Source organism: Ahaetulla prasina, chromosome 5 (assembly GCF_028640845.1).
Source record: "Ahaetulla prasina isolate Xishuangbanna chromosome 5, ASM2864084v1, whole genome shotgun sequence".
In the NCBI taxonomy this organism is placed as follows: Eukaryota; Metazoa; Chordata; class Lepidosauria; order Squamata; family Colubridae; genus Ahaetulla; species Ahaetulla prasina.
Genome location: NC_080543.1, coordinates 69,966,044 through 69,993,077, shown reverse-complemented (window position 1 = coordinate 69,993,077; position 27,034 = coordinate 69,966,044). Strand labels below are relative to the sequence as shown.

The following is a 27,034-nucleotide window of genomic DNA, read 5'->3' as shown; positions in this document are numbered from 1 at the left end:
TAGGATTTTAGTTTTAGGAGAAGTTTATTATGTACTACTGAGTTGAAAGCTTTACAGAAGTCAATGTAGATTGCATCTATTGCTTTGCCCTGATCAAGATTTGTAGTCCATATGTTTTAGCAGTGAAAAAGTTGTAAATTACATGATAATTTTTTTCTGAAACCAAATTGTTTATTAGAGATTAGGTTGTTTGTTTCTAGATGGAGGGTAATGGATTGGTTGATGATAGATTCCATTACTTTGCAGGTGACACAGCAAAGAGAGATAGGTCTGTAATTTTCAATTAGGTTGATGTACCTCAATCACCATCTTTTAATCAGATGACAAACAAATAATTCCCTCAACACTGTCAAACTATTTACTAAATCAGCACTACTATTACTCTTCTCATAGTTCCTATCACCCATCTCCTTCCACTTATGACTGTATGATTGTAACTTTGTTGCTTGTATCCTTTATATTGATATTGATCGTTTCCTGATTGCTTATTTGTACCCTATGACTATCATCACGTTGTACCTTATGATTCTTGATGAACGTATCTTTTCTTTTATGTACACTGAGAGCATATGCACCAAGACAAATTCCTTGTGTGTCCAATCACACTTGGCCAATAAAAAATTCTATTCTATTCTATTCTATTCTATTCTATTCTATTCTATTCTATTCTATTCTATTCTATTCTATTCTATTCTATTCTATGACAGCTGAGGCTCAAGTAACACTTCTAATAGGTGACCTAGTCACTGGAGGGAATTCAAACATAACCAAAAGAGGTGGAATTTTAATTCCAGAAAATAGTTTCTCAGCTACAAATTTTCATCTTATTTGCATATAAATTCCATCTGGTTAGTTTACCTAGTCTATTATAAAGTTATAAAGTTTTCATAATATTCAAAGTATAAAATCATGCCTGGCTCCAAAATAATCAGCTCTAACTGTTTTATGAAGACCTTAAACAGCAGGGGAGACAAGCCTAGGTGTTTACAGATGGAAAGGAAAGACAAATGATGAATTTCAGTCATGATGTTACAACAAAAACTCCATTATTTATGGTAATCAGGGACTTGTGTCCTGATATCAGGATACAAATACAAAAGGCAGACATTTGTTTTGGGATGTTCTGGAACATTTCATCATGTTTCAGTTAATCACACTATGTGCTAAATGAGCATAGAGACCTATGGATAATCATAGATTCGGTACTGAATTGCAGCTTAATATTGTTGATACAAACATATGGAGTTGGTTTTATGGAAAATCCAGAATTCTGCACAAAACCCCCTAAAACTAAAACTGCCCCAAAACTCATTTCACTGGGCAATTAAGAAGTATACTAGGGTAAGTGTTATAAAAGCCATCAAGTGATTCCATAGCCCATCCATGCAGGTTCCACATGGGTCATATAAAAGTGGTATAGAAGTCTGTTATTCAAGTTGAAAGTAAATTAAAATGAGTTCAGATAGTTAGTATCAAATCAATTACAAATACAACTGTGAGGCCACTGCCTTTTCAATCACTTTTCTTAGAAATTGACCTGTAACTGTACAGCTGTCCCAGATATTCTCCTTTAAACAGATTGGGTGGGGGAATGCATACCAACTGCTAGAGACATTTATTACATCCATTAAACATGTGGTCAGTTTTACTTTGACAGATTTATCAGCTAGGAAGGTTTAAATAATGAATAATTTATCTTTTCACTTAACTAATCTGCAAGATTTATAATAATAAGTTATATGGTTACCAAATGTACATTTCAATGATCGGCCCTAACATTGGCATCCAAATAATAGCAGATCTGAATAATGCTATCCACAATGAATTATATGAACTGTTCATAATGACTCTCATTTCTCTAATAAAATGCATAGTGCACAGAGTAGTACCCACTTTATCAATGCAGATATAATAAAAACATTGATGTAATCAATCTTTGCTATCTGGCCTGTCATGAATTAGGCCTTCAAACAAGCATATTTTGATCTTGCAGTTCAGTTCTTGTCTTAGCCCTTTCATCACTTTTACCTTGCTAATAAATTGAACAATGTATTTGGCTCTGCAAGAGGGAGAGGAGCAATTGTGTCAATATTTTTGCCATCTCTGTATTCCAAATCTCTATTCCAAATAATAATATTGCCAACAAATATTTTCAACTTCACAGATAAAAGGTTGAATGCTGAATCCATCTTTGCAATGTCACTATAGGCTTTGAAATCCCTTAAAACAAGAACCATAAAATAATATCTCCTCCAAATGATTCTAAACTTTGTTGGAGGGCAAAGGTTCAACAAATATGGTATCATTTACAGCAAGCTGCAATGCTGCCAGCATGAAGAAACACATGTTATGATGCCTTGACATAAATTCAAGTTCCGGTTCCGGTGAGCACGAGAGCAGCTGATAAAGAGGGAAGCTCCTCTGAGACCTATTGTCAAATGACATCTTTTGCTTAAATATCCCTCGCTACCAGGATAAACAGGTATCCCCAATTAAACGAGGTCCTGAGGATCCCTACGATATATTTCAAGAGTGATAATTTTAGCTTACCGCTCCTCCAAAACCACCGGCAACTACCACTCAACTGCCGTTACCACTTCCATCTTGTAACGGCTGCTCTCAGAAATCTAACCTAAATCTGAGTGATCAAATAACCGCTTAAATAATTGACCGAGTGGATTCAGGAGACCTGATCTGTGCGGCTGCCACTGCCGCCGCCCCCCTCACCGCTACCAGGACTCAGACGACCTTAGTGGATTCAGTAGATCCTGATTTGGGCGTCTGCCGCCCCATCCCTCACTGCTGCCGGGATACGGGCGACCGTCGGTCAACCGCCGGCCCGCTGTTCCACCTCTGGTGCCCCGGTGACCCCAGAAGATCCGGATTTGGGGGGCTGCTGCTGCACCCGCCCCCTCCGCTGCCGGTGGGCACTCGACCGCCAAACAGCTGATTCAAACAACCGCCGCCGCCCACCGCTGACCCACGCCGCATCCGCATTCTGACAGCCGTCGGACCACCGCCTGGCCCCGCTGATTCTTCTCTGGTGGCCCGGTGAACTCAGAAGATCTGGATTTGAGGGCTGCTGCTGCAGCCGCCCCTCCGCTGCCGGTGGGCACACGACCGCCAAACAGCTGATTCAAACAGCCGCTGCCGCCGCCGCCGCTGACCCACGCCGCATCCGCATTCTGACAGCCGTCAGACCACCCCTGGCCCCACTGATTCTTCTCTGGTGGCCCAGTGGACTCAGGAGATCCGGATTAGTGAGGCTGCTGCCGCCGCCCCTCAGCTGCCGGTGTACACGACCGGCAAACAGCTATTCAAGCAGCGATTCTAACAGCCGCCACCGCCCACTCTACTTCCTCCTCCATACCCAAAGGTCTTTTAAATCTCCACCAATCTCCACCATAAACATAGTGGATCACAGCATCCACAATTGCTATCCCTGCTTACTCCATTTTCACATCACTTCCTTCTCTGCACCTCCAGTATCCCTACTCCAAATTTATTCCAGTGTAAGTGGAAGAGAGTGAAATAGTAATTGAGAAGGATTGTTTTAGAAAAGATACTTCCTCAATTATCGAATAATTATAAAATTATTCAATAATTAAAATAATTATAAAATTATTCAATAATTAAAATAGAAATAATAAGAAAGATACTTCTTCATTACTTATCACATAATTTATTTAAAATAATAATATTAAATATATCTATCTATCTATCACTATGCCAGCCAAAAAATCCAACTCTGATAAAAACTTAGAAGCAAGAATAATAGCTACAATTGAACTAAACTTGGAAAAAAGAATACTTGCTATTGAACAAAACCTAGAAAAAAGAATACTAACCATTGAACAAAACTTAGAAAAAAATCCTATCAGTTATAGAACAAAGCTTCACCACTCTGATAAAACAAATTACAACACAAAAAAATGATTTCTCGACTGATCTAAATCTCTTCCCAACTCATCTACCTTTACATAATACTGATCCTTCAACCCTACCTAAACAACAATTTACTACTGACCAACTAATTAGAGATGCCTTAGAGAGAGGCCAAAAAATAATAATGCAATATTATTTGGTCTAGATAACACAAATGAATCCGATATCACCAAAATTCAAAACTTAATTGAAATTATAATTCATCATCCATCTCCCCAAATGAAATTATTTCAGTCTCCAGAGATGGTCCTGAATATAAAAACAGTGACGGATCAATAGCACCAAGATTCTGCAGAGTCATCTGCATAAACGAGAACAGCAAACGTAAGTTCATATATACCATCAACTCTATTGCTAAATCTAATCCTGCCTACAGTAAACTTAGATCACGCCCTGATCTATCTTTCCTGCAGCGGGTACGCTCGTGAACTCCGCACTGAGCTTAAACGAAGACAAGATAATGGTGAATCAAACCTATATATTGATTACCGTGCCAATTGCATTAAAATTAAATCCTTCAATCAAAAATTCACCACCAAACCCCCCATCACCCATAACATCCAACCAGCCATCCCAACAACCAATCAAGTACCCATCAGCCAACCATCCATCGAAACTGTCATCCAATCAGCCATCGAACAAACCATTCAACCAGCCATCCGTACAGCTATCCAACAAACTATTCAACCAGCCATCCGTTCATCCATCCAACCAACCTTCCAACCAGCCTTTCAACCATCCATCCAACAAACCTTATCAACAAACAGTCTAGTACCCAACATCCAAGCACTCACTACCCAAAACTTCCATCCACCCATCCAACCTCCAATACAACCACCAGTTATACACATGCCTCAACCAACTAACATTCACTACTAGTTATGCACGCCTCTTACCTCTTTAACACCTCTTTCTACAGATTTTAAATGTAAATTGATGAATGCAAGAAGTATTCTTAACAAATTACCTGAATTTATCCTCCTGCTAAACAGTGGTACATTTGACATTATATTTATTTGAAACATGGCTAATCTCTTCCATCCCTGATTCCATCATTTTAAACAAAGAATATCAAGTTCACCGTTCAGATCGTGAAATCCGAAGAGGTGGTGGAGTGGCTATTTTCTATAAAAGTCACTTAATCTAAAAAACATACAAGTTGCCCACAAACTTTCTCTTCCTGAAACTATTGTATGTGATCTATCATCTAATACCGCACTTCGATTCATTCTATGCTACAGAGCCCCCGACTACGATATTACTCATGCTAATATTTTAACCTCATTACTAACTTGGGCTGCCTCTTGCCCATATCCACTCATCTTCCTGGGTGACCTAAATTTACCTCTCATCAACTGGATAACTAACGAAAGTACAACTGATCCAATCCACACAACAATATACAACGCTGTTACTAACCTAGGTCTTGAACAACTTGTAACCAATAATACAAGACTAAACAACTGCCTTGACCTCATCTTCTGCAACAATAACAATACCATTTATGGACTACAAATAAGAGAACCCTTTTCCAACAGTGATCATTGCATGATTGACTTCCATCTTAATATACGTTGTGACTTTAACCATCATATCAATAGCATTCCCATTTACAACTTCAAAAAAGCCAATTATGACTCTATAAACAATGATCTTTCATTTCTAGACTGGCAAAATCTGTTCTCAACCTGTATAACTGCTGAAGACCACTATAGAGTTTTTCTACTCGAAATCAACAGAGTCATCGAACTATATGTACCACTAACTACCATCAAGATTAGGAAAAGCAAACTACCCATATCAATAAAAAAGCTTCAATCTAAAAAGATCCTCTGGAAAAGAAACAAAAGGGCTATGTAGCTAATTTTAAAAACGCTACAGAACTATATGCAACCAAATAAAACTGAATGCACAAATTACCACACCAAGCAAGAAGAGGATCTTCTGCACAAATTCCAGTCGTGCCTTCTATAATTTTGTCAACAACAAGCTTAAAACTCTAGACGCATGCCACCTCTAAAAGATCCTGATGGCAATGAATACAATGCTGAAGAATCTAGAGCAAACCTCTTTAATAAATACTTTGCATCAGTTTTTGTCAACAGTGATGGCACTCATCCAACAGTCCAAATATGTTCAATCAAAGAGCATGACAACTTAACAATTGTTGATTTTACAGAAGAAAATGTTGGTAAAGCTCTAAGTAAATTGAAGCCATCTCTATCCATTGGACCTGATGGTCTTTGTGCTTACTTTTTAAAAACTCTCTAGTAATCTAGCAGAACCCTAAGTATAATCTTTAATATAGCCTTTAGAACCAGTTCCTTCCCAGTCTCTGGTCGCTAGCCACAGTCATTCCAGTTTTCAAAAAGCGACCCCAGCTTAGTTGATAATTATAGACCTATCTCCTATGTTGCGTCGCCTGCAAGGTTATGGAATCCATCATCAACCAATCCATTACCTTACACTTAGAAATGCACAACCTTCTCTCAAATAAACAATTTGGCTTCAGGAAAAATTATCATGCAATCTACAACTTCTCTACTGTAAAAACCTATGGACTACTAATCTTGATCTAGGTAAATCAATAGATGCAATATACATAGACTTCTGCAAAGCTTTTGACTCAGTAGTACATGATAAACTTCTCCTAAAATTAAAATCCTATGGCATTTCAGGACCCTTACACCACTGGATATCTGCTTTTTTGTCAAACAGACAACAAATAGTTAAAATTGGTAATGCTCTTTCAAATCCTGTTCCTGTCAAGAGTGGTGTTCCTCAAGGCAGCGTTCTTGGACCTACTCTCTTTATAATATATATAAATGATCTTTGTATTGATATTTCAAGTAACTGTGTTCTCTTTGCTGATGATGTCAAACTTTTCAACACCACTGACAATGCATCCACAATTCAAAAGGACCTTGATCATCTATCTGCCTGGTCTAAAATTTGGCAACTACAAATTTCAACCAGTAAATGCTCAGTCTTGCACATTGGAAGAAAGAACCCAATCACAAAGTACATGCTTGATGGACATTGCCTCGCAGATGACCCCACCCTGTCAAAGACCTTGGAGTTTTACATCTAACGATTTAAGTTCCAAAGCCCACTGCAACTACATAGCTAAGAAGGCTCTAAGAGTTGTCAACTTAATTTTACGTAGCTTCTTTTCAAAAAACACCATGCTACTGACCAGAGCATATAAAACATTTGTTAGGCCAATTCTTGATTACTGCTCTCCTGTCTGGAACCCTTACCATATATCTGACATCAACACAGTTGAGCGTGTCCAAAGGTATTTTACGAGAAGAATTCTCCATTCCTCTGAAACTAATAAAATACCTTATTCCACCAGACTTGATATCTTGGGTCTAGAAAACTTGGAACTTCGTCGCCTTCGACTGGATCTGGGTTTAGCATATAAAATCATCCGTTGTAATGTCCTTCCTGTCAATGACTTTTTTAGTTTCAATAACAATATCACAAGAGCTACAAACAGATTCAAACTCAATGTCAACCGTTCCAGTTTAGATTGCAGAAAACACGATTTCTGTAACAGAATTGTATATACTTGGAATGCATTACCTGACTCTGTGGTTTCTTCTCATAACCCCAAAGGTTTCACTCAAAAACTGTCCACGGTTGACCTCACCACTTTCCTAAGAGGACTCTAAAGGGGCGTGCATAAGAGCACAAACGTGCCTACCGTTCCTGTCCTACTGTTTCTTTCCCTATGTATATACACGTTTTTAGTACCTCATTTCTCCTCATATATACGTTCATATATTTATAACCTTTTATGTAACGCTTGTATATATTGTTATGACAAATAAATAAATAAATAAATAAATAAAATAAAAAATTCCAATATGTACTTGTGTCCAACATCAGATGAAAGTACCTAAGTGACGTCAATTATATTATGAAGTCATATGCCTTTCATCACATGACTTCATAATATGATTGCCATGACTTAAGTGCTTGTCCTCTTGTTACCCCCATTGCAGTTCACCATATATTTTTTATCATACCTTAAAAAGAAGTTATATTAAGATGTGTAGTTCTTTACTTCTATTGCTCAAAGCATAATTAAACGTAAAGATATAGAAACTATAATCTGAGAGATTATATTATCAACATAAAACCTGGGAAAATCAGTTAATAATTTTCAGATGTTTAAGTTTTTATATCTACTTCCAGATTTTTTTTAAAAAAATCATACCCTATGGATATCATTCTGCTTTTGTACTGTGGGAAGATCACCACCAATTGGTGCCTGTCGCTTTAGCTCATCTTCTTTCAACTGTAGCCATGCCAGAAGTTCCTGAAGGGAAAAGTGTAGATGTTTCCATTGATCAGAACTGGTTTCTAGATGAGACCTGAAAAAGAGGTTCAGTTTCTGTATTACAAATATTACCAAAAGCAATATTTTTCTTGATTCGTATATGCAAAGTAAAGACAATATGAAAAAGATGGTTTCCAATAAACCAGTAGTAAGGCACAATGTAAGATCAGAACTTTTACTCTTTCTTTTCCCTCTATTTTTCTGAACTCATTTGAACATATTTCTTAAAAGTTAAAATATAAGCTATATAAATAGATGTTTCCTTCCTTCCTTCCTTCCTTCCTTCCTTCCTTCCTTCCTTCCTTCCTCCCTCCCTCCCTCCCTCCCCCCTCCCTCCCTCCCTCCCTCCCAAAAGTCACAAATATTGAATACAAAAGTTTAAAAAGTCAATATAAAATTCAGTAAAAGTTATGCACCATCTCTATTAAAATCAGCATAAACTAGCTTAAAAATGGATGAAAACTGCCCAACAGTGTTAGCTGGAATGTCAAATGTTGCAAGTGCAGCAGCTAAGCACACTTCATTTGTGGAGGTAAAACTTCTTATTATTTTGAAAGCGTGAGACTTTCAACAAAAAACAAAACAAATCAAAGTCAGCATTGTGAACTTTTCTTCAAAGCCAAACATCTACATTCAAAAGTTTAGCTTTTCAGACTCTGAGCACTGTACGTTTTGTGACCAGTGGTGGGATTCAAATTTTTTTACTATCAGTTCTGTGGGCGTGGCTTGGTGAGCATGGCTTGATGGGCATGGCAGGGGAAGGATACTGTAAAATCTCCATTCCCTCCCCACTCCAGGGGAAGGTAACCTCAAAATCCCCATTTCCTCCCAATCAGCTGGGACTCAGGAGGCAGACAATAGATGGGGGTGGGGCTAGTCAGAGGTGGTATTTACTGGTTCTCTGAAAATTTCCACTACCGGTTCTCCAGAACTGGTCAGAACCTGCTGAATACCACCTGTTTCTGACTCTCTTTCAAAATGGAGAGCTTCAATTACACAAACAAAAGTTAGGAGGCAAAATACACTTCAAAAGTGGTGAATGGAAAGAAAGTATATCAGGATTGACAAATGGATCTCTTAAGAATTTGCAGTAAGAATAGTGATTCTCACATACAAAATGTATAAGTAAGAACACTTAATTTTCATAATCAGTAGCTGAAAAATAACTTGGGAGAATACAAAACAAATTGTAGGCTTTCAGCTGCTAAATGTTAACCTGAATTACAGTATATGCTGACAGGCATTTTGTCCATAATTCCCATTGTAGTTCTGCCCAGCTTGCTGACTGAATTAATCCATTTCTGAATTCATATAACTTCTCTGGACTATATTCACATAGCATTTTAAAACTTACACATATACATGTATACAAACCCTACCAATGTTCAAACATAGCACATTGTGTGAATGCATCTTTTATTGTACAATGAATAGGACAGTAACCTGGTCCAGAATATTGCGTGAATGTAGGCGATGTAACTATTATTTCCACTCTCCAATCTATAGATCAGTGGTAGTCAACCTGGTCCCTACCACCCACTAGTGAGCGTTCCAGCTTTCATTGTGGGCGGTAGGGGTTTTGTCCGATACTGAAGCACTTTCCTTTTTTTTAATTTAATTGACTTTTTAAAAAATTTTCATAACATTATTTAAAAACATTATCATTAGGTTTTCATAAAATTCCCCATGACAATTTAAATTTCTGAAAATATATACTAGTTGTATCGCCCGCGCATAAGTTTAGTTCACGTTATGTAAGTGAAACTAAATGGCGTTATAGTGCAACAGCAAACAAAAGAATAGCTCGTGCATCTCCCCCCACACCATCCAGCTGTAACAGAGAAGCAGAGCTGGTAGCCGGTGCCCCCCCGAACCCAATCCATGATGCGCGAGACGCATGCGCAGATGACGATACATGGCGCATTACTGTGGAACCAGTGGGCGGTTAAAATTTTTTACTACTAACAGAGATACAAAAGTTGGCGGTAGATATAAAAAGGTTGACTATCCCTGCTATAGATAAATAAGTTCATGTGGGTATATGCATGTGTGTTTGTGTGTAATAACAACTGAATGCCTTTTAATTGTGTTTCTCACCTACATGGTTTGGCTATAATAAATGTCTCATTATAACTTCCTATTTCTGTAGAATGAGAACATTACTTTAATGTTTAATTCAAGAAAGAAAGGCAACCATGATAAACTATGGTTACTATTTTCAATTTGCTTAGTATCAGTGGTATCAAAATTGGGTGATCAAAATTACAGCAAAGAAATCATTAACCTCCTTTATTAAACATCCTCTGACTCATATGCTGTTTTTCTTTTTTGTCTATGAAGTTCAAAGAATATAAACGACTTATGAAGATTTCAAAGATCATATATATATATATATATATATATATATATATATATATATATATATATATATATATATATATATATATATGATCTGATTGGATGTATATATATATATATATATATATGCTCTGATATCATATATATATATGCTCTGATTGGATGGGGGTTTTTTTGTGCTCTGATTGGATGGGGGTGTGTCCTGTGTTGGTGGGGGCTTGGTTGTACTCAGATTAGCCTGAGTTGCAGGGGGATTTGAGCTTGTGAGCTGCATTGCTGTTGTTTGACTTCGTGTTTGTGGTCGTGCTACATCTTCATAGTGGGTGTCTGTCTGCTGTATGTATGGATTGGAGGGGTTTGAAATGGCTAATGTTCCAGCTGCGGTCTGGCTTCTGGTCCTTGGTCGTGCTTCCTGATCAGTGTGGGTTTGGGTCTGCTTTCTGGGTGGATGTGTGGTGATGACATCCTGTGTGGACCTCGTGAGTGTGGGTCTGGTGTCATTCCTCGTGTTAGGGACTCCAACACAGGACACACCCCCATCCAATCAGAGCACAAAAACCCCCCCATCCAATCAGAGCACAGCCAAGCTCCCACCCAATCAGTTCAAACCCCCACTAGCAGTTAAAAAGGAAGAAACAGCTGCAATCACACATTGCTCCCAGAAGCACGAAGCTGAAGCCTGAAGATGACGAATGAGACTTCGTCGAAACGTCGCCAAGACACTTCCAATTTTACGCGGGAGAAAACCCGAATAACCAAATCTACATACAAACACCTGCGAAAACCTCAGAAAACACACACACACACACACACACACACACACACACACACACACACACATATATATATATATGGAAAATAATTTTCTTTTCACTTCAGACATTAATATTTTTCAAATTCACATATTTCATTTATTTTTAATAATGAATGTTACGAAGATGATTTCTGTCATTATGCAAAAAAAAAAAGCTTTGAAAAGGGTTGAGAGCAAACAAAAGTGATTCAAACAATACTCTCTCTACACTGCAGTTTTTTAAATTTTCTCTAATAATGCCCTTTATTATGAACTTTTGCAGAACGACTTTCTTCTCTCCAATAAGACATCACCTTAATAAATGGAACAACTTGCCTGCAGAAGTTGTGAATGCTCCAACACTGGAAATTTTTAAGAAAATGTTGGATAACCATTTGTCTGAAGTGATGTAGGGTTTCCAGGGGATTAGAGTAGAAGACCTCCAAGGTCCCTTCCAACTCTGTTATTAATATTATGTACCTTTCTACCCCAAAATTGGATTTACAGACCTAAACCTATATGAAAAATTAAGGAACATTTATGTGTGAGTTCCACACTGCAAAGCTTTCTTCAAATTATTGTCCATTCACAAGATTGTAAATATCATAAGTAAATATTCCCAGTTCTATGCAAATTAATTATATATGAATTCCCAAACAATTATGTATGTTTCAAATATGCTATTTATATCAGAGAAAGAACATCACATGAACAGAATGTCCTCTGAAATTTGCTTTAATTGTAATTCTTCTGAAATTAATTTAGCATGGGCTACAAATTAACTTATTACACTGTATAGAATCATAGTTATAAAGTAATAATTTCAGCAAAAACATTGTGACTGAGCAGAATTAATCTTTTTAATGCAAATATTAATATAGAGAAAATCATCAAGTCTTTGCGTCCTAAAACTCTCTTATGAGCAGATAATGAAGTATCTTTCTAGAGTAATGGAGTAATCTAGTATGTTCTCATTAATAAATTGTCCAGCCATTTTAGTCCAATTAGAATAAAAAGACTAAGGGTACACAGAATGAGGTAGGTAGGTGGGTTGCCAAAAATACTTCTGTTTTCACTTCAGTTTCTGCTTCCCAGCTGTTGCTATTTAGCCCTACCTGATATTTAAAGACTTTTTCTGAAGTTCACTCCATCGGAAGTTCATGTTATCCAGGCGTCTCTGCAACAAGGCACCATCATCAGAACCTTCAAGTGATCTCAAGATTTTCTGTCCATTTTCATCCAAGGTATGGAAGGTATCTGTATGGCTTTCAATTTCTTTCTGAAGCTCCTATAAAGAAACATAAAACATATATATGAACTTTGGCATTTGCCTGAGCTTTGTTAATAAACAATTTTTAATAATTAAAATATACAAAATTACTGAAAGGCTGATCTTGTGATTTCTTAAGATTTTGCCTGAATCTTTTCAGTTAGTCATTTTCTATTGCAGTATTGAAATGAGAAAAATGCTAGTTTGAGACCAGTTGAAATTTAAAGTCTTAATTATTTTAGAATTTGTTTCCAACATAAATAAAAATTGTACTCAGAATTTTAATGTAATTTGCTAGTTTCCTTCTTCTATATGCTATGATGTGTTCTATTATCATGCTAATTACAATAATGGGAAGTTCATACATCTTAAATACATACAATCACACTATAACCTTTGCCGAAGATGCAGTAACAACAAAAAAACTTCTCTGCATTTTGTTGGTTACAATTAAGCATCAAAATCACAGCCAATCTAACCTTTACATGGTATGTCTTCTTGTGTAACATTTTCAACTTGAAGCAGAGGCTTCAGTAATCTTGAAGCACTGAAATCTCAGGAAAAGTAAGCAACTGAACAACACGCTTTAAAATGCCAAGTTCAGTTAAATTCCATGGACAAAATGCATTTCACAGTACAGGCCACAACACTCAACTGTAATAAACAGCCACTTTGTACTATGTCAAAATATCAGCCAAGCCACGGCTGTAGGAGGAATGGAGAACAGTAAAGGGATCCAGAATACAAAACTGTCAGTTTATGTAGAATTGCCAAGTTTTCTTATCACTGGAAATTCAGGCCAGAAACTTTTGAAGATTTATTTTTCCATTCATTTTTAGGAAGGGAGTGACTGCCAATGGAACATTCTTTAGAAAGCCAGCTGCTTGTTGCTAGCATTCTTTCCTGCCTACATCCTGAATGGACGCTTTATGTATTATCTGTCCTGCCCTTTGCAGTTAGAACATTATATTTTAGCCACATCAACATGCAGATTTTATTCTGAACTTTATTCTTTTTCCTGTCTCCTGATTAGAATTGTCTTATACAATTCTAATATAATTATATAATTTATGTACAAATTGCATCTCAAATGATCCATCTGTTTATTTATTTATTTATTTATTTGATTTTTATACCGCCCTTCTCCCGAAGGACTCAGGGAGGTTTACAGCCAACATAAAACAAATTATAAATAAAATTAAAAGCATTTTAAAAATCTTATTCAATTTGGCTGACCCCATTTAAAAACTATAATAAAAATAATAAAAACCCCAATTAAAACCGTAGTGTATCAGGCCAGCCCTGCACGGTGAAATAGAAAGGTCTTGAGTTCACAGCGGAAGGTCCGGAGGTCGGGGAGTAACCGTAACCCCAGAGGAAGCTCATTCCAGAGGGTAGGTGCTCGCACAGAGAAGGCTCTCCCCCTGAGTGTCACCAGCTGACATTGTTTGGATGACGGCACCCTGAGGAGACCCTCCCTGTGCAAGCGCACAGGTCTGTGGGATGCTGTCGGTGGCAGCAGGCAGTCCCATAAATAGGTTGGTCCTGTGCCATGGAGCGCTTTAAAGGTGGTAACCAACACCTTGAATTGCACCCGGAAGACCACCGGCAACCAGTGAAGCCTGTGCAGGAGAGGTGTTATATGGGAGCCACGAGTAGCTCCCTCTATTACCTGCGCAGCCGCATTCTGGACCAGTTGGAGCCTCCGGGTGCTCTTCAAGGGGAGCCCGATGTAGAGAGCGTTACAGTAGTTCAGGCGGGAAGTGATGAGGGTATGAGTGACCGCGCATAGGGAATCCCGGTCTATGAAGGGGTGCAACTGGCGAATCAGGCGTACCTGATAAAAAGCTCCCCTGGCGACGGCCATCATATGTTCTTCTAACGACAGCCGAGCATCCAGGAAAACGCCCAAGTTGCAAACCCTCTCCATAGGGGCCAATGATCGGCTCCAACAGTCAGCGATGGAACTAGCTGGCTGTACCGGGATGCCCGCATCTACAGCCACTCAGTCTTGGAGGGATTGAGTCGAAGTCTGTTCTTCCCCATCCAGACCCACACGGCCTCCAAACACCGGGACATCACTTCAACGGCCTCATTGGGGTGGTCAGGGGTGGAAATGTACAGCTGAGTATCATCAGCGTACTGGTGATATTGCACCCCAAAATCACGGATGATCTCACCCAGTGGCTTCATATAGATGTTGAACAGGAGAGGCGAGAGAACCGACCCCTGCGGCACCCCACACGAGAGGCGCCTCGCGGCCGATCTCTGCCCCCCTGCCAACACCATCTGCATCCAGTCAGAGAGATAGGAGGAGAACCACCGAAAAACAGTGCCCCCCCACTCCCAATCTCTCCAGCAATCTCAGCAAGATACCATGGTATCTTGCTGCGCCGGTTGGAGGGGTTGGGAGTGGGAGGCACCGTTTATCGGTGGTTCTCCTCCTACCTCTCTGACCGGTCGCAGACGGTGTTGACAGGAGGGCAGAGATCGACCGCGAGGCACCTCACTTGTGGGGTGCCGCAGGGGTCGATTCTCTCGCCTCTCCTGTTCAACATCTATATGAAGCCGTTGGGCGAGGTCATCAGTGGCTTTGGGGTGAGCTATCATCTGTACGCTGATGATACTCAGCTGTACTTTTCCACCCCAGGCCACCCCAGCGAAGCTGTCGAAGTGCTGTCCCGTTGTCTGGAGGCCGTATGGGTCTGGATGGGGAGAAACAGACTCAGACTCAATCCATCCAAGACGGAGTGGCTGTGGATGCCGGCATCTCGGTACAGTCAGCTGCAACCGCAGCTGACTGTTGGGGGCGAGTCATTGGCCCCGACAGAAGGGGTGCGCAACTTGGGCGTTCTCCTGGATGGACGGCTGTCGTTTGAAGATCATGTGGCGGCCGTCTCCAGGAGAGCTTTTTACCAGGTCCGCCTGGTTCGCCAGTTGCGCCCCTTTCTGGACCGGGATGCCTTATGCACGGTCACTCATGCTCTCGTCACTTCTCGCCTGGATTATTGCAATGCTCTCTACATGGGGCTACCCCTGAAGTGCACTCGGAGACTTCAGCTAGTCCAGAATGCAGCTGCTGGTGATTGAGGGAGCACCACGCTGCTCCCGGTAACACTACTCCCGCGCAGTCTGCACTGGCTACCTGTGGTCTTCGGTGCGCTTCAAGGTTTTGGTTACCACCTTTAAAGCGCTCCATGGCTTAGGGCCCGGGTACTTACGGGACCGCCTGCTGTTACCCTATGCCTCCCATCGACCCGTATGCTCCCACAGAGAGGGTCTCCTCAGGGTGCCGTCCGCCAAGCAATGCCGGCTGGCGGCCCCCAGGGGAAGGGCCTTCTCTGTTGGAGCACCTACTCTCTGGAACGACCTTCCCCCCGGTTTGCGCCAAATATCTGACCTTCGGACCTTTCGTCGGGAATTAAAAACTCACTTATTCATTCAAGCGGGACTGGACTGATTTTTTAGACTTTTTAAATTTCTAAATTTTAATTTTAAATTTTTAAATCTTCTGTAATTTTATATGGGGTATTTTAGGTTCGTCAATTTGACGGTTTTAATTCGGCCACCATTGAATAAGTATTTTAAATTGATTTTTAACTTTGTATATTTATTGCTTTTTATCTTGGCTGTACACCGCCCTGAGTCCTTCGGGAGAAGGGCGGTATAAAAGTTTAATTAATAAATAAATAAATAATAAATAATAAATACAAAAGCCGCTGAAAGATCTAATAGGACCAGGACAGAAGAACAACCCCTGTCCCGAGCCCTCCAGAGATCATCCACCAATGCGACCAAGGCCGTTTCCGTGCTGTACCCAGGTCGGAAACCGGACTGGAATGGGTCTAGATAGACAGATTCATCCAGGTACTGGGGAAGCTGTCGTGCCACCACACTCTCAACAACCTTCGCCACAAAACGAAGGTTGGAGACAGGACGATAGTTCGATAAAATAGCTGGATCCAGGGAAGGCTTCTTGAGAAGGGGCCTCACCACCGCCTCTTTCAAAGTGGACGGGAAGACACCCTCCATCAAAGAAGCGTTAACAATTCCCTGTAGCCAGCCTCGTGTAACCTCCTGTGTGGCCAGTACCAACCAGGAAGGACACGGGTCCAACAAACATGTGGTCACATTCAGCCTCCCCAGTATCCTGTCCATGTCCTCGGGAGCCACAGAATCAAACTCATCCCAGATAACCTCACCAAGAACGGCCACCTGAATCTACCCAATTGGAGTCCATCCCATCCCGAATCTGAGCGATTTTATCGTGCAGATATTGTCCAAAATCCTCAGCACAACCCTGAAGTTTGAAAATCACAACAGTGATTGGTCTTATTTAAGACAACGATGAATTTGCATACAGATGAGAGGTTGAACACAGGGGTGGGTTCTAAATTTTTTTACTACTGGTTCTGTGGGCGTGGCTTATTTTGTGGGTGTGGCTTGATGGTCATGTGACACTGGGTGTGGCTTAGAAGTCGTGACTGGGTGAGAGTGGCTTGGCCATCATGTGACTGGGTGGGCGTGGCCAATAACAATAAATAATAAAAATAATAAACAAAGTATACAAAACAATAAGAGGTACCAAAAACAAACTTTCACACTTTACACACATACAACACAACACAACTGACTCACACACAATGTAAAAGCAGCTGCAGTTCACCCAAAATGTCCCTTGCAACAAGCAGGAACCTCACAAAGCCACAAAAAGCTCAAAAATCAAGTTTCACACTTTACAAACACACAACACAACACAACTGACTCACACACAATGCAAAAGCAGCTACACTTCACCCAAAAGGCCCCTGCAACAAGCAGGAACCTCACAAACCACAAAAAGCTCAAAAACCAAGTTTCACACTTTACACACACACAGCACAACACAACAGACTCACACACAATGTAAAAGCAGCTGCACTTCACGCAAAAGGGCCCCTGCAACAAGCAGGAACCTCACACAGCCACAAAAAGCTCAAAAACCAACTTTCACACTTTACACACACACACAACACAACACAACAGACTCACACACACACACACAAAATGACACATACAGCTTTGTGAGATTCTGTGTGTTTGTGTAGTTAGAGTGAAACACTATGGAAACACACCAAATCTCAGAAAGCTGCACAAATATTTTATTATTTTATTTATATTTTTTAGATCAGGATCTCCAATCTTAGTAACTTTAAGGTTTGTGGACTTCAACTCCCAGAGTTCCTCAACCAGCAAAGTAGTTGCTGACTGATCAGATGGATTCTAGGCAGGTTTGTGGACTTCAACTCCCAGAGTTCCTCAGCCAGCAAAGGCACATGGATTGCAGGAAGGCATAGTCAGTTGCAGCTGATGTAACTGATTGGAGAAGTGAAGGAAAGTGAGCCCGAAAGGAGCTTACTTAATTAAGTAAGTGAGGAGGGGGGATTGGGTGGGCCAGATCCTTTGAGGATCCCTGCTAAGCCATGCGATCATCAGATGGTTTTTTTTTCTTTTAAAAGCCTTTTTTTGGCTGAAGAAAAGAGGCTTTTAAAAATAAAAAAACACAAACCTCTGACGATCAGAGAACTGGTTCGGGGGCGTGGCCAGCCAGCCATTACTACCGGTTCTCCGAATGCCAGAAGTTTTTTACTACCGGCTCTACAGAACCGGAGCGAACTGGGGGCAACCCACCACTGGTTGAACAACTAGTCTCGTGGTGCGACCAGAACAATCTGGAACTGAACACAAAACTGTAGAAATAATGGTAGACTTTAGAAGAAACCCTCCCACATTACCAACTCTTATAATACTAGACAACATAGTAGAAACAGTAGAAACCTTCAAATTTTAGGTTCGTCATATCTCAAGACCTAAAATGGAAGCTAACATTAAAAACGTCATCAAAAAAGCACAACAAAGAATGTTCTTTCTGCACCAACTCAGAAAGCTCAAACTGCCCAAGGAGCTGCTGATACAGTTCTACAGAGGAATTATTGAATCTGTCATCTGCACCTCTATAACTGTCTGGTTTGGTTCCGCAACCCAACAAGACAGATACAGACTTCAGAGGATAATTAGAACTGCAGACAAAACAATTGCCACCAACCTTTCGTCCATTGAGGACCTATACACTGCACGAGTCAAAAAGAGCGTTGTGAAAATTTTTACAGACCCCTCACATCTTGGACATAAACTGTTCCAACTCCTACCCTCAAAACAACATTACAGAGCACTGCACACCAGAACAACTAGACATAAGAACACCATCACTCTGCTAAACAAATAATCCCTTCAACACTGTCAAACTATTTACTAAATCTGCACTACTATTAATCTTCTCATCATTCCCATCACCCATCTCCTCCCACTTATGACTGTATGACTGTAACTTTGTTGCTTATATCCTTATGATTTATATTGATAGTGATGGTGTCCTGATTGTTTATTTGTACCCTATGACTATCAATAAGTGATACCCTTATTCAGTGGTGGGATTCAGCCAGTTCGCACCACTTCGGGAGAACCGGTTGTTAACTTTCTGAACAGTTTAGCAAACTGGTTGTTGGAAGAAATCATTAGGGCAGAGAACCGGTTGTTAAATTACTTGAATCCCACCCCTGCCTTTATTGTACCCTTATTGTACCCTATGACTATCAATAACCTTATGATTCTTGATGAACGTATCTTTTTTTATGTACACTGACAGCATATGCACCAAAACAAAATCCTTTTGTGTCCAATCACACTTGGACAATAAAAAAATCAATTAATCTATCTGTCTGTCTGTCTGTCTGCCTGTCTGTCTGTCTGTCTGTCTATCAATCTAAATTATTAGGTTTTATATTTCTGCTGTCATCTAGTGATCCAGATTTTTTCAAACCAGGTAGTGTCAGATCCATGTATCTGCCATTCTTTGTAGAAGAAGTGGGGGAGGGGGATTTGGAGTGTCACATTTAAGTCTTTTCCTATGTATCTTAAGTATCCAATTTCTCTTTGTATAAACTTTACCCTGATTTATAACCAGTGCCTGGTGCCAGGAATCATTGAAGAAATATCACACCTCAGGAAAAGGGGGGGAACAAGTGGATTTTAAAATGACCCTGAGAAACTCTTCGTATCTGTTTCTCAGAGAGGCTGATGCAATTCATAGTCACACCTGTAGATTGGCTCCAATCTACATCGGAAGGTGGACAGGGGCCCCCAATTCCCTTTATCCTGAACTACATGCCCTGAGGGACCCCAGAACCTGCTTTGAGTTTGACATGCTTTCATCCCTTTCAATAAAGGATTCCTTTTGAAATACAAAGTTCTCAAGACTTCTTACTTTCTTGGAAATGGAGTGAAGCTGGTCCTTACAGGTAGCCTAAATCTGCCTTTCCATTGCTGTCAGCAAAAAGTATAAATTAATAATAGAAAAGTTGTTTATTGAACTTCTCAGCCAAAATTCAGATTTATATCATGGAAATAAATTGTTAGTCAATATATAAATGGTAGAAATGTTCCTTGAAGTTTTCTGTGATTTTTTCCTAATCCAAAGCTAATAACTTTAATTAAATGTAAGACTTAAGAAGTTCTGTGACCAAGACATTTAAGCTATTGATTTACACAAGCAAACATACACTAAACCTCACAGAAATACATAAAAGCCTATTAATTCCTAATTTATTGTTTCTTTCACAATATATTTTTAAAACTAGTACAAATGGAATGTATGATACACATGCCATTTATAATATATTTATATCATTATATAAACACAGCATATATGTGTGTGTGTGCTTCATGCTGTGTATGTGTGTGTATCTTTGTTAAATTAATTATGAAGTTCAATGTTATAGTAATAAATATTGTTGGAAGGAATTTGGAATTGACTACAATTCAGAGTCTGAGATTGCTGATGAACAACTGAGATAGTATATAAAAGACTCAGCTTGAAATACTTTTGAGTTTAGCTGGCTCTATAATTGCATTAATAAAAAAGGAATCGGCACAGCAGGAGCTAAATCAAGCAAGTACAACTGCTGTGAGTGTTCTTGAATATTATTAACTCAAAACCCTGCCTGTGCTTTGCCATATTTTCCTGTGGTTTCCATATTAAAAAGAAATACAACTTCTGACACAAGAGTTTATTTTTAAAGTCTATTAATAAATGGAGTACTGTATATTCTTTTTAAAACGTCTATTAATAAATGGAGTATATTCACTTTAAACAACAAAATTGCCAAATGATATCATGCCATGCAGTGGTAGGTTGCTCCTGGCTCGCCCCGGTTCAGGCAAACCGGTAGCGGTGGCAGCAGGAGGCTCTGCCCACCCACCCAGACATCATCAAAAATGCTCTGCACATGTACAGAAGCTCCGCACACTCGCAAAGGGTGCATGCGCATCTGCACACTACCGATAGCGAACCGGTAGCACCAGGATTTGAAACCCACTACTGATGACATGTTTGCCTCAGATACTGAATTGAACCTATTGAATAATTTTTTTAAAATGATGTTGTTTTATATTTAGTTAGTGTAGAAAATATTTTTATTTATCATACTTATATGTTGCCCATCTCATAGAAACTCTGGGAAGTGTACAATAAAACCATAAAAACAGTAATTACAAAGAATCTAGAATTAACAGATGAATATTATAATATTACAAAAATTAGACAAAAAACTAAAGGTGTAGGGAGAGCATTAGATGTTACATACAACATAACCACTTCATTAAATACCCCTTTCTGTAAGACCCCCAAGGCTGTTGAGATAACCAGGTAATGGTATATGGAAATGATCTTGAAGAAAAAGAGTAGAGATGCTGCATAGGGAACAATCAGAAAACACAGGGAGTTTAATGGTTGCTTAATAGTCAGAGAAAAAAACTTAAGAAATAAGTCTAACTGACCAGGCCTAAAAAGGTGGGAGGATTCTGTTAATGAGATGAAATGTAATCTGGATTCCAGGAGGGACCGTTTGAATCCCAGAAGACAAAAAGCAACAAAGCTTAGACTGTTTGGGAGAAAGAGAGTTAAGATAACTCTTTCCAAATAGTTCTAGATGCAAGTAGTTGCTTTAGTGTGGCAAGATTTCTGTCTGTAGATGAGAAACAATAAAAGCAACTGCTTTGAGTAATTCTGTATATTTTCCTTGGGGCCTGATGGTTAATGCAGCTTTATAATAAATAGAATAGTTCATCAGGGGAGTGTTGTCTATCTGGTTTACCTGTGAGAATTGACATAAATCTTGCAAGTCTGAAAGAACAAATCTCCCACCTTCTTTTTTACAGCCTGGTCAGTTAGGGTGTGTCTTTCTTAAGCTTCTTTCTCTGATCATTAACTTACTAAGGGCTTGACATACTGTCCGATTGTTCCCTAGGCAGCATCTTAAATTAAGGATTGCCTCTCTTTCCAACTTAAGAAAGTAAAAACTCTTGAAATGTAGTATTTCAAAAGGAACCTTTTATTAAGCAGAAGTGACAACAATGGATTGAAAACAATGTGTGAATACCCTTAGGCAAGACAAGTAGGATTAAAGCTGTAGAGACCCCTTCCTTAAGTCAGAATGCAGATTTTAGCTAATACAAAAATGTGAAGATGTTTTCTTTACCAGCTGCCCTGAGTACCGGATAAGCATGTATTCACATTGTTATCCTCCATTATCCTTTAAAGTGAAACAGCCCACATGGCTGTCATAAACATTTCTCAATTAAGTTAAGGAGATCTCAGGGTGCTTTGGCGCCAGGATATAGGTTGTAAAATATCTATTAACACCGGCAATGCTAGTAAATCCATCCTTCCATCCTTTATAAGGTAGGTAAAATGAGGACCCAGATTGTTGGGGGGGCAATAAGTTGACTTTGTAAATATACAAATAGAATGAGACTATTGCCTTATACACTGTAAGCCGTCCTGAGTCTTCGGAGAAGGGCGGGATATAAATGTAAATAAAAAAAAAATCAAATCCAAGTCTCCCCCTTCTCCCAATTGAATGGCAGTATCACTTTTAAGGATCTGACATGCTACCTTCCTTAGAAAACAAAAAGGTCCACCTATGAAAAAATATAAACGAAAAATTCATGATACTATATTAACAAGGGTATTGGGAGTAAAATTTTCTCAGTAAAGTTGGAGCCCTAACATGGTGTTTAGTGACCCATTCCTTTTGAGCTGAGGGTAAATGTTTCCCAGCAATTAAATATTGGATTTTCCCTCTGTGGATCCTAGACAAGGATTTCCTTGATTTCAAAGTGTTGTTCACCTTCAATCATGATGAGAACAGGTGGTGTAGATGCAGGTGGTCTGAGGGATGAGATTACCTCTCATTTGAGTAAACTAATGTGGAAGTTTACTCTTGCCTGAGTGCCTTTGGAAGGAGTAGTTTAACTGCTATTGGATTGATGACCCTAGTGATAGGGAAAGGTCCAATGAAATTTGGCCCTAGTTTCTTCATGATCTCCAATTGGGATGGCATGCGTTCCTTTGGGAGTGGAAAATTACGACACATACATACTTCCAGAGACATCTAGTGCAAAATGCTTTGATCAATATTTGGGATATTATAAAGAAAAACCACTATATGAAAGTTCCAGTTTGGATATCAACGATGGAGGCCATAATCTACCCCAATGTATTGGACTTAAATAAAATAGTAAGTACTTGGACCTATTAGATGAAATTGGAAATTTAAAGTCAGAACAGGATCTAAGAAAACAAGGAATAAAAATAGACTGGTGGCTATATTTACAGATCAGAACAAAATATAAAAAAGATAAGGAACAATTTGGCATATACAGAGAACAATTAGAACTTTATAAGATATTACTAGGATCTGGAGAGAAATGATTACAAAAATGTATAATTTTTTGTTAAAATTCAAAATGGAAGAAGAAACAGTCAAACACTGATTAGTTGGGTAAGAAATTTTAGACATAATATTTATCTGGATCAATGGGATAGATTGTGGGAGAGAAACTACAAGCTAACGATGTCAGCCACTTATAAAGAAAATATTTATAAAATGTTTTACAAATGGCATTTTTATAAATATTTATAAAATGTTTTACAAATTGGCCAGGATGTTTTCGAATAGGTCCCTGAATTGTTGGAGATGTGGTCACAAACAAGCGATGTTCTACAACATGTGGTTGACCTGCCCTAATATTAAGAAATTTTGGGGGAAGATAAAAAAAATGGCTGAATGAATTAACAGGGCAAAAGATAGAAAGAAAACCAAAACTATTTCTATTGGGCATTCTAGAAGGGAAAATGGAAAAAAATATACCACATATCATATTACACATATTGACTGCAAGTAGAATTGTGATAGCACAAAATTGGAAACATCCAGATATCCCACCGGACCAAATTATAATAATAAAAAATATGAATGTGCAGAAATGAACAGATTATCTATAGAAATGAAGGAAAGGGAAGATACTGAGTACTATTGAATATGGAATAGATGGTATTCTTGGCTGGAGAGTAAACATAAAACCTAAGGGAGATTTTTGCTATGAGATTGCATTCTGAATAGAGGTTAAGATAATTTAAACAAGGATGTAAGTTTAAGATAGAGATACTTAAAAGTAGAATCTGTATATAGAGGTTAAATAGGATAGAGATACCGATGTAGAAAAAGCTGTTAAGAGTATTGTAATTTCGATGCATTTGTCTTTGTTTGTTTTATATTTTTTGCTTTTGTGTATTGTGTTTTTTTGAATTGTGTATTTTAATTTTTGGAAATTTAATAAATATTATTTTTTTAAAAAAAAGAAATTTGGTCCTAGTTTCTTTGATGGCTGTAATGATTTCAGGAATTTTGTAGATAAGTATACTCTATCTCCAATATGGAAAGGTTTGGGTTCCATCCTTTTCTTGTCAGCTAGAATTTTAAAAGCCTCTCTAGCTTCCTTTAAGGCTAATCTAACTACTGGCCATGCGTTTTGCAAATTATCCATCCACTCCTTAAGTGAGGGGATGGTGGGTTCTTCTGTGGGTAGTTCAGGCATGGGGCTGAAATTCTGGCCTGTCACTACTCTAAAAGGGGTAAAACCTGTGCTTGAGTGTACAGAATTATTAAATGCAACTTCAGCAAAAGGTAAAAGTTCAGTCCAGTTATCCTGTTGAAAATTAATAAAACATCTTAAATATTGTTCTAGCATAGAGTTCAGTCTCTCAGAATTTCCGTTAGTACACGCATGATGTGAAGAGCTGAACCCCTGGCCAATACCAAGTAAGTCCAAAAATGCCCTCCAAAATTTGAAGGTGAATTGAACCCCTCTGTCGGAGATGATCCTTTGTGGGGCTCCATGTAGCCGATAAATGTGTATTAGGAATAATTTGGCTAAACTTTTAGCAGTATAAACAGGCAAAATATAAAATGTGTCTGTTTTGAAAACAGATCTGTCATGACCCAAATAACAGTATTTCCCATACTGTCTGGCAATTCTACAATAAAATCCATAGCAATCTCTCTCCATGGAGCTGAAGGCTCGGCTACTTTCTGCAAGAGACCTGGGGTTTTCCGCTTACATCTTTTTGCTGCTGCACAAATGGGGCAGCTAGCTAAATAGCTTTCTATGTCCTTTTTTAGTGATGGCCACCAAAATTGTCTTTTAATTAGGTGTAAAGTTTTTACAAAAGCAAAATGTCAAGCTAATTTAGAGTCATGGCACCTTGCCATTAAGCATAGTCTTGGCTGGCTGGAACATATAACTTCCCTCCCACCCAAGCCAAGTCAGCGTTCCTTGGTTGTTGTCCTGGCTCCTCTTGGTTGTTGAGATTTTCCAGTTTCCATCACCAATTGGGTTTTATGCCTCTTCAGACAATCCTTCTTTAGTGGTTCTTCGGTTAGTTTTCCCTGGTCAGCAAAAGCTTCTAGTTCCCGTTTCCACTCTGGTTTTTGATTACCGTGGCAGAAGTTGACTCCTCTGGTTCTCTCATCTCAGCTATCTTTCTTCCCGATGCCAATTGACCAGCAGGGCTTTTCAGGATTCTCCAGGGTTACCTCATCCTCTCCGATGGGGTGTACAAAACAGGCATCCGGCTGAGTGGTTGTTGATGTCTTCCTCCAGCATTCAGCTTCTTCCTGTTCCATGCTTTATTCAGACATGGTTTGCAAGGTCCCCTCACTAGAGTGAAGATTGCTTCTCTGGGTTGACCATTTTGCAGATGTTGCTTTCTGCAAGGATTCTCTCTCCTTACAACTTAAGAAAGTAAAAACTCTTGATGTACCTTGATGAACGTATCTTTTCTTTTATGTACACTGAGAGCATATGCACCAAGACAAATTCCTTGTGTGTCCAATCACACTTGGCCAATAAAAATTCTATTCTATTTTATTCTAAAAACTCTTGAAATGTAGTATTTCAAAAAGAACCTTTTATTAAGCAGAAGTGACAGCAATGGATTCAAAGCAACGTCTGAATACCTTTAGGTAAGACAAGTAGGATTAAAGCAGTAGAAACCCCTCCTTTAAGCCAAAATACAGATTTTAGCCAATACACAAGTGTGAAGATGTTTTCTTTACCAGCTGCCTTGAGAACCGGATAAGCATGTATTCACATTGTTATCCTCCAGCATCCTTTAAAGTGAAACAGCACGCATGGCTGTCATAAACATTCTTCAACGTTAAGGAGATCTCAGGAGGCTTTGGTGCCAGGATATAGGTTGTAAAATATCTGTTAATATAGATGTTATGCTAGTAAATTGGATCCAAGTCTCCCCCTTCTCCCAATTGAATGGCAGTATCACTTTTAGGGATCTGACACGTCTCCTCATCCCTCAAGATTATTTCCACATACCATTAAATCAGGTTTTTAGGGACTTCTGGAAGGATATCAAACACGGGTGAAATCTAAAAATTTTCCCTACCGGTTCTGTGGGCATGGCTTAATTGGTGGGCATGGCTTGGTGGTCAGATGACTGGGTGGGCATGGCCAATAACAATAAATAATAAAAATAATAAATAAGGTATACAAAACAATAAGAGGTACCAAAAACCAACTTTCACACTTTACACACACACAAACAACACAACTGACTCACACAATATGTAAAAGCAGCTGCACTTCACCCAAAATGGCCCCTGCAACAAACAGGAACCCCACACTTTCACACTTTACACACACATAACACAACTCACACACACACACACACACACACACAATGCCACATACAGCTTTGTGAGATTTTGTGTGTTTGTGTAGTTATTTTATTTATTTATTTATTTATTTATCAAACTTATATACCGCACCATCTCCCGTAGGACTCAGGGCGGTTCACAGGCATATAAAAACAATATAATAAATAAACATTAAAACCCAGTTAAAACTAAATATTATCATAGCCTGA

At 39.0% G+C, this 27,034-nt stretch overlaps 1 protein-coding gene across 11 annotated transcripts in view; it reads right to left on the bottom strand.

Annotated features, from left to right (window-relative positions):
• Nucleotides 1-27,034, bottom strand: part of DMD (dystrophin) — a 1,918,566-nt gene that overhangs the window by 452,971 nt on the left and 1,438,561 nt on the right. For 8 of the 11 annotated variants that reach the window (XR_009155503.1, XR_009155504.1, XM_058186507.1 and 5 more), the window contains 2 exons: nucleotides 12,560-12,732; nucleotides 8,171-8,327 (listed from right to left, as the gene is read on the bottom strand). Coding sequence is in view for 9 of the 11 variants with exons in the window: in XM_058186507.1 (XP_058042490.1) it covers nucleotides 8,171-8,327; nucleotides 12,560-12,732 (330 nt within the window). In the remaining 2 variants the exon portion in view is untranslated. Of the gene's footprint in view, nucleotides 1-8,170; nucleotides 8,328-12,559; nucleotides 12,733-12,825; nucleotides 12,849-13,094; nucleotides 13,347-27,034 lie in introns of those variants that run through there. The other 3 variants (XM_058186504.1, XM_058186503.1, XM_058186505.1) reach the window with 3 other exon arrangements.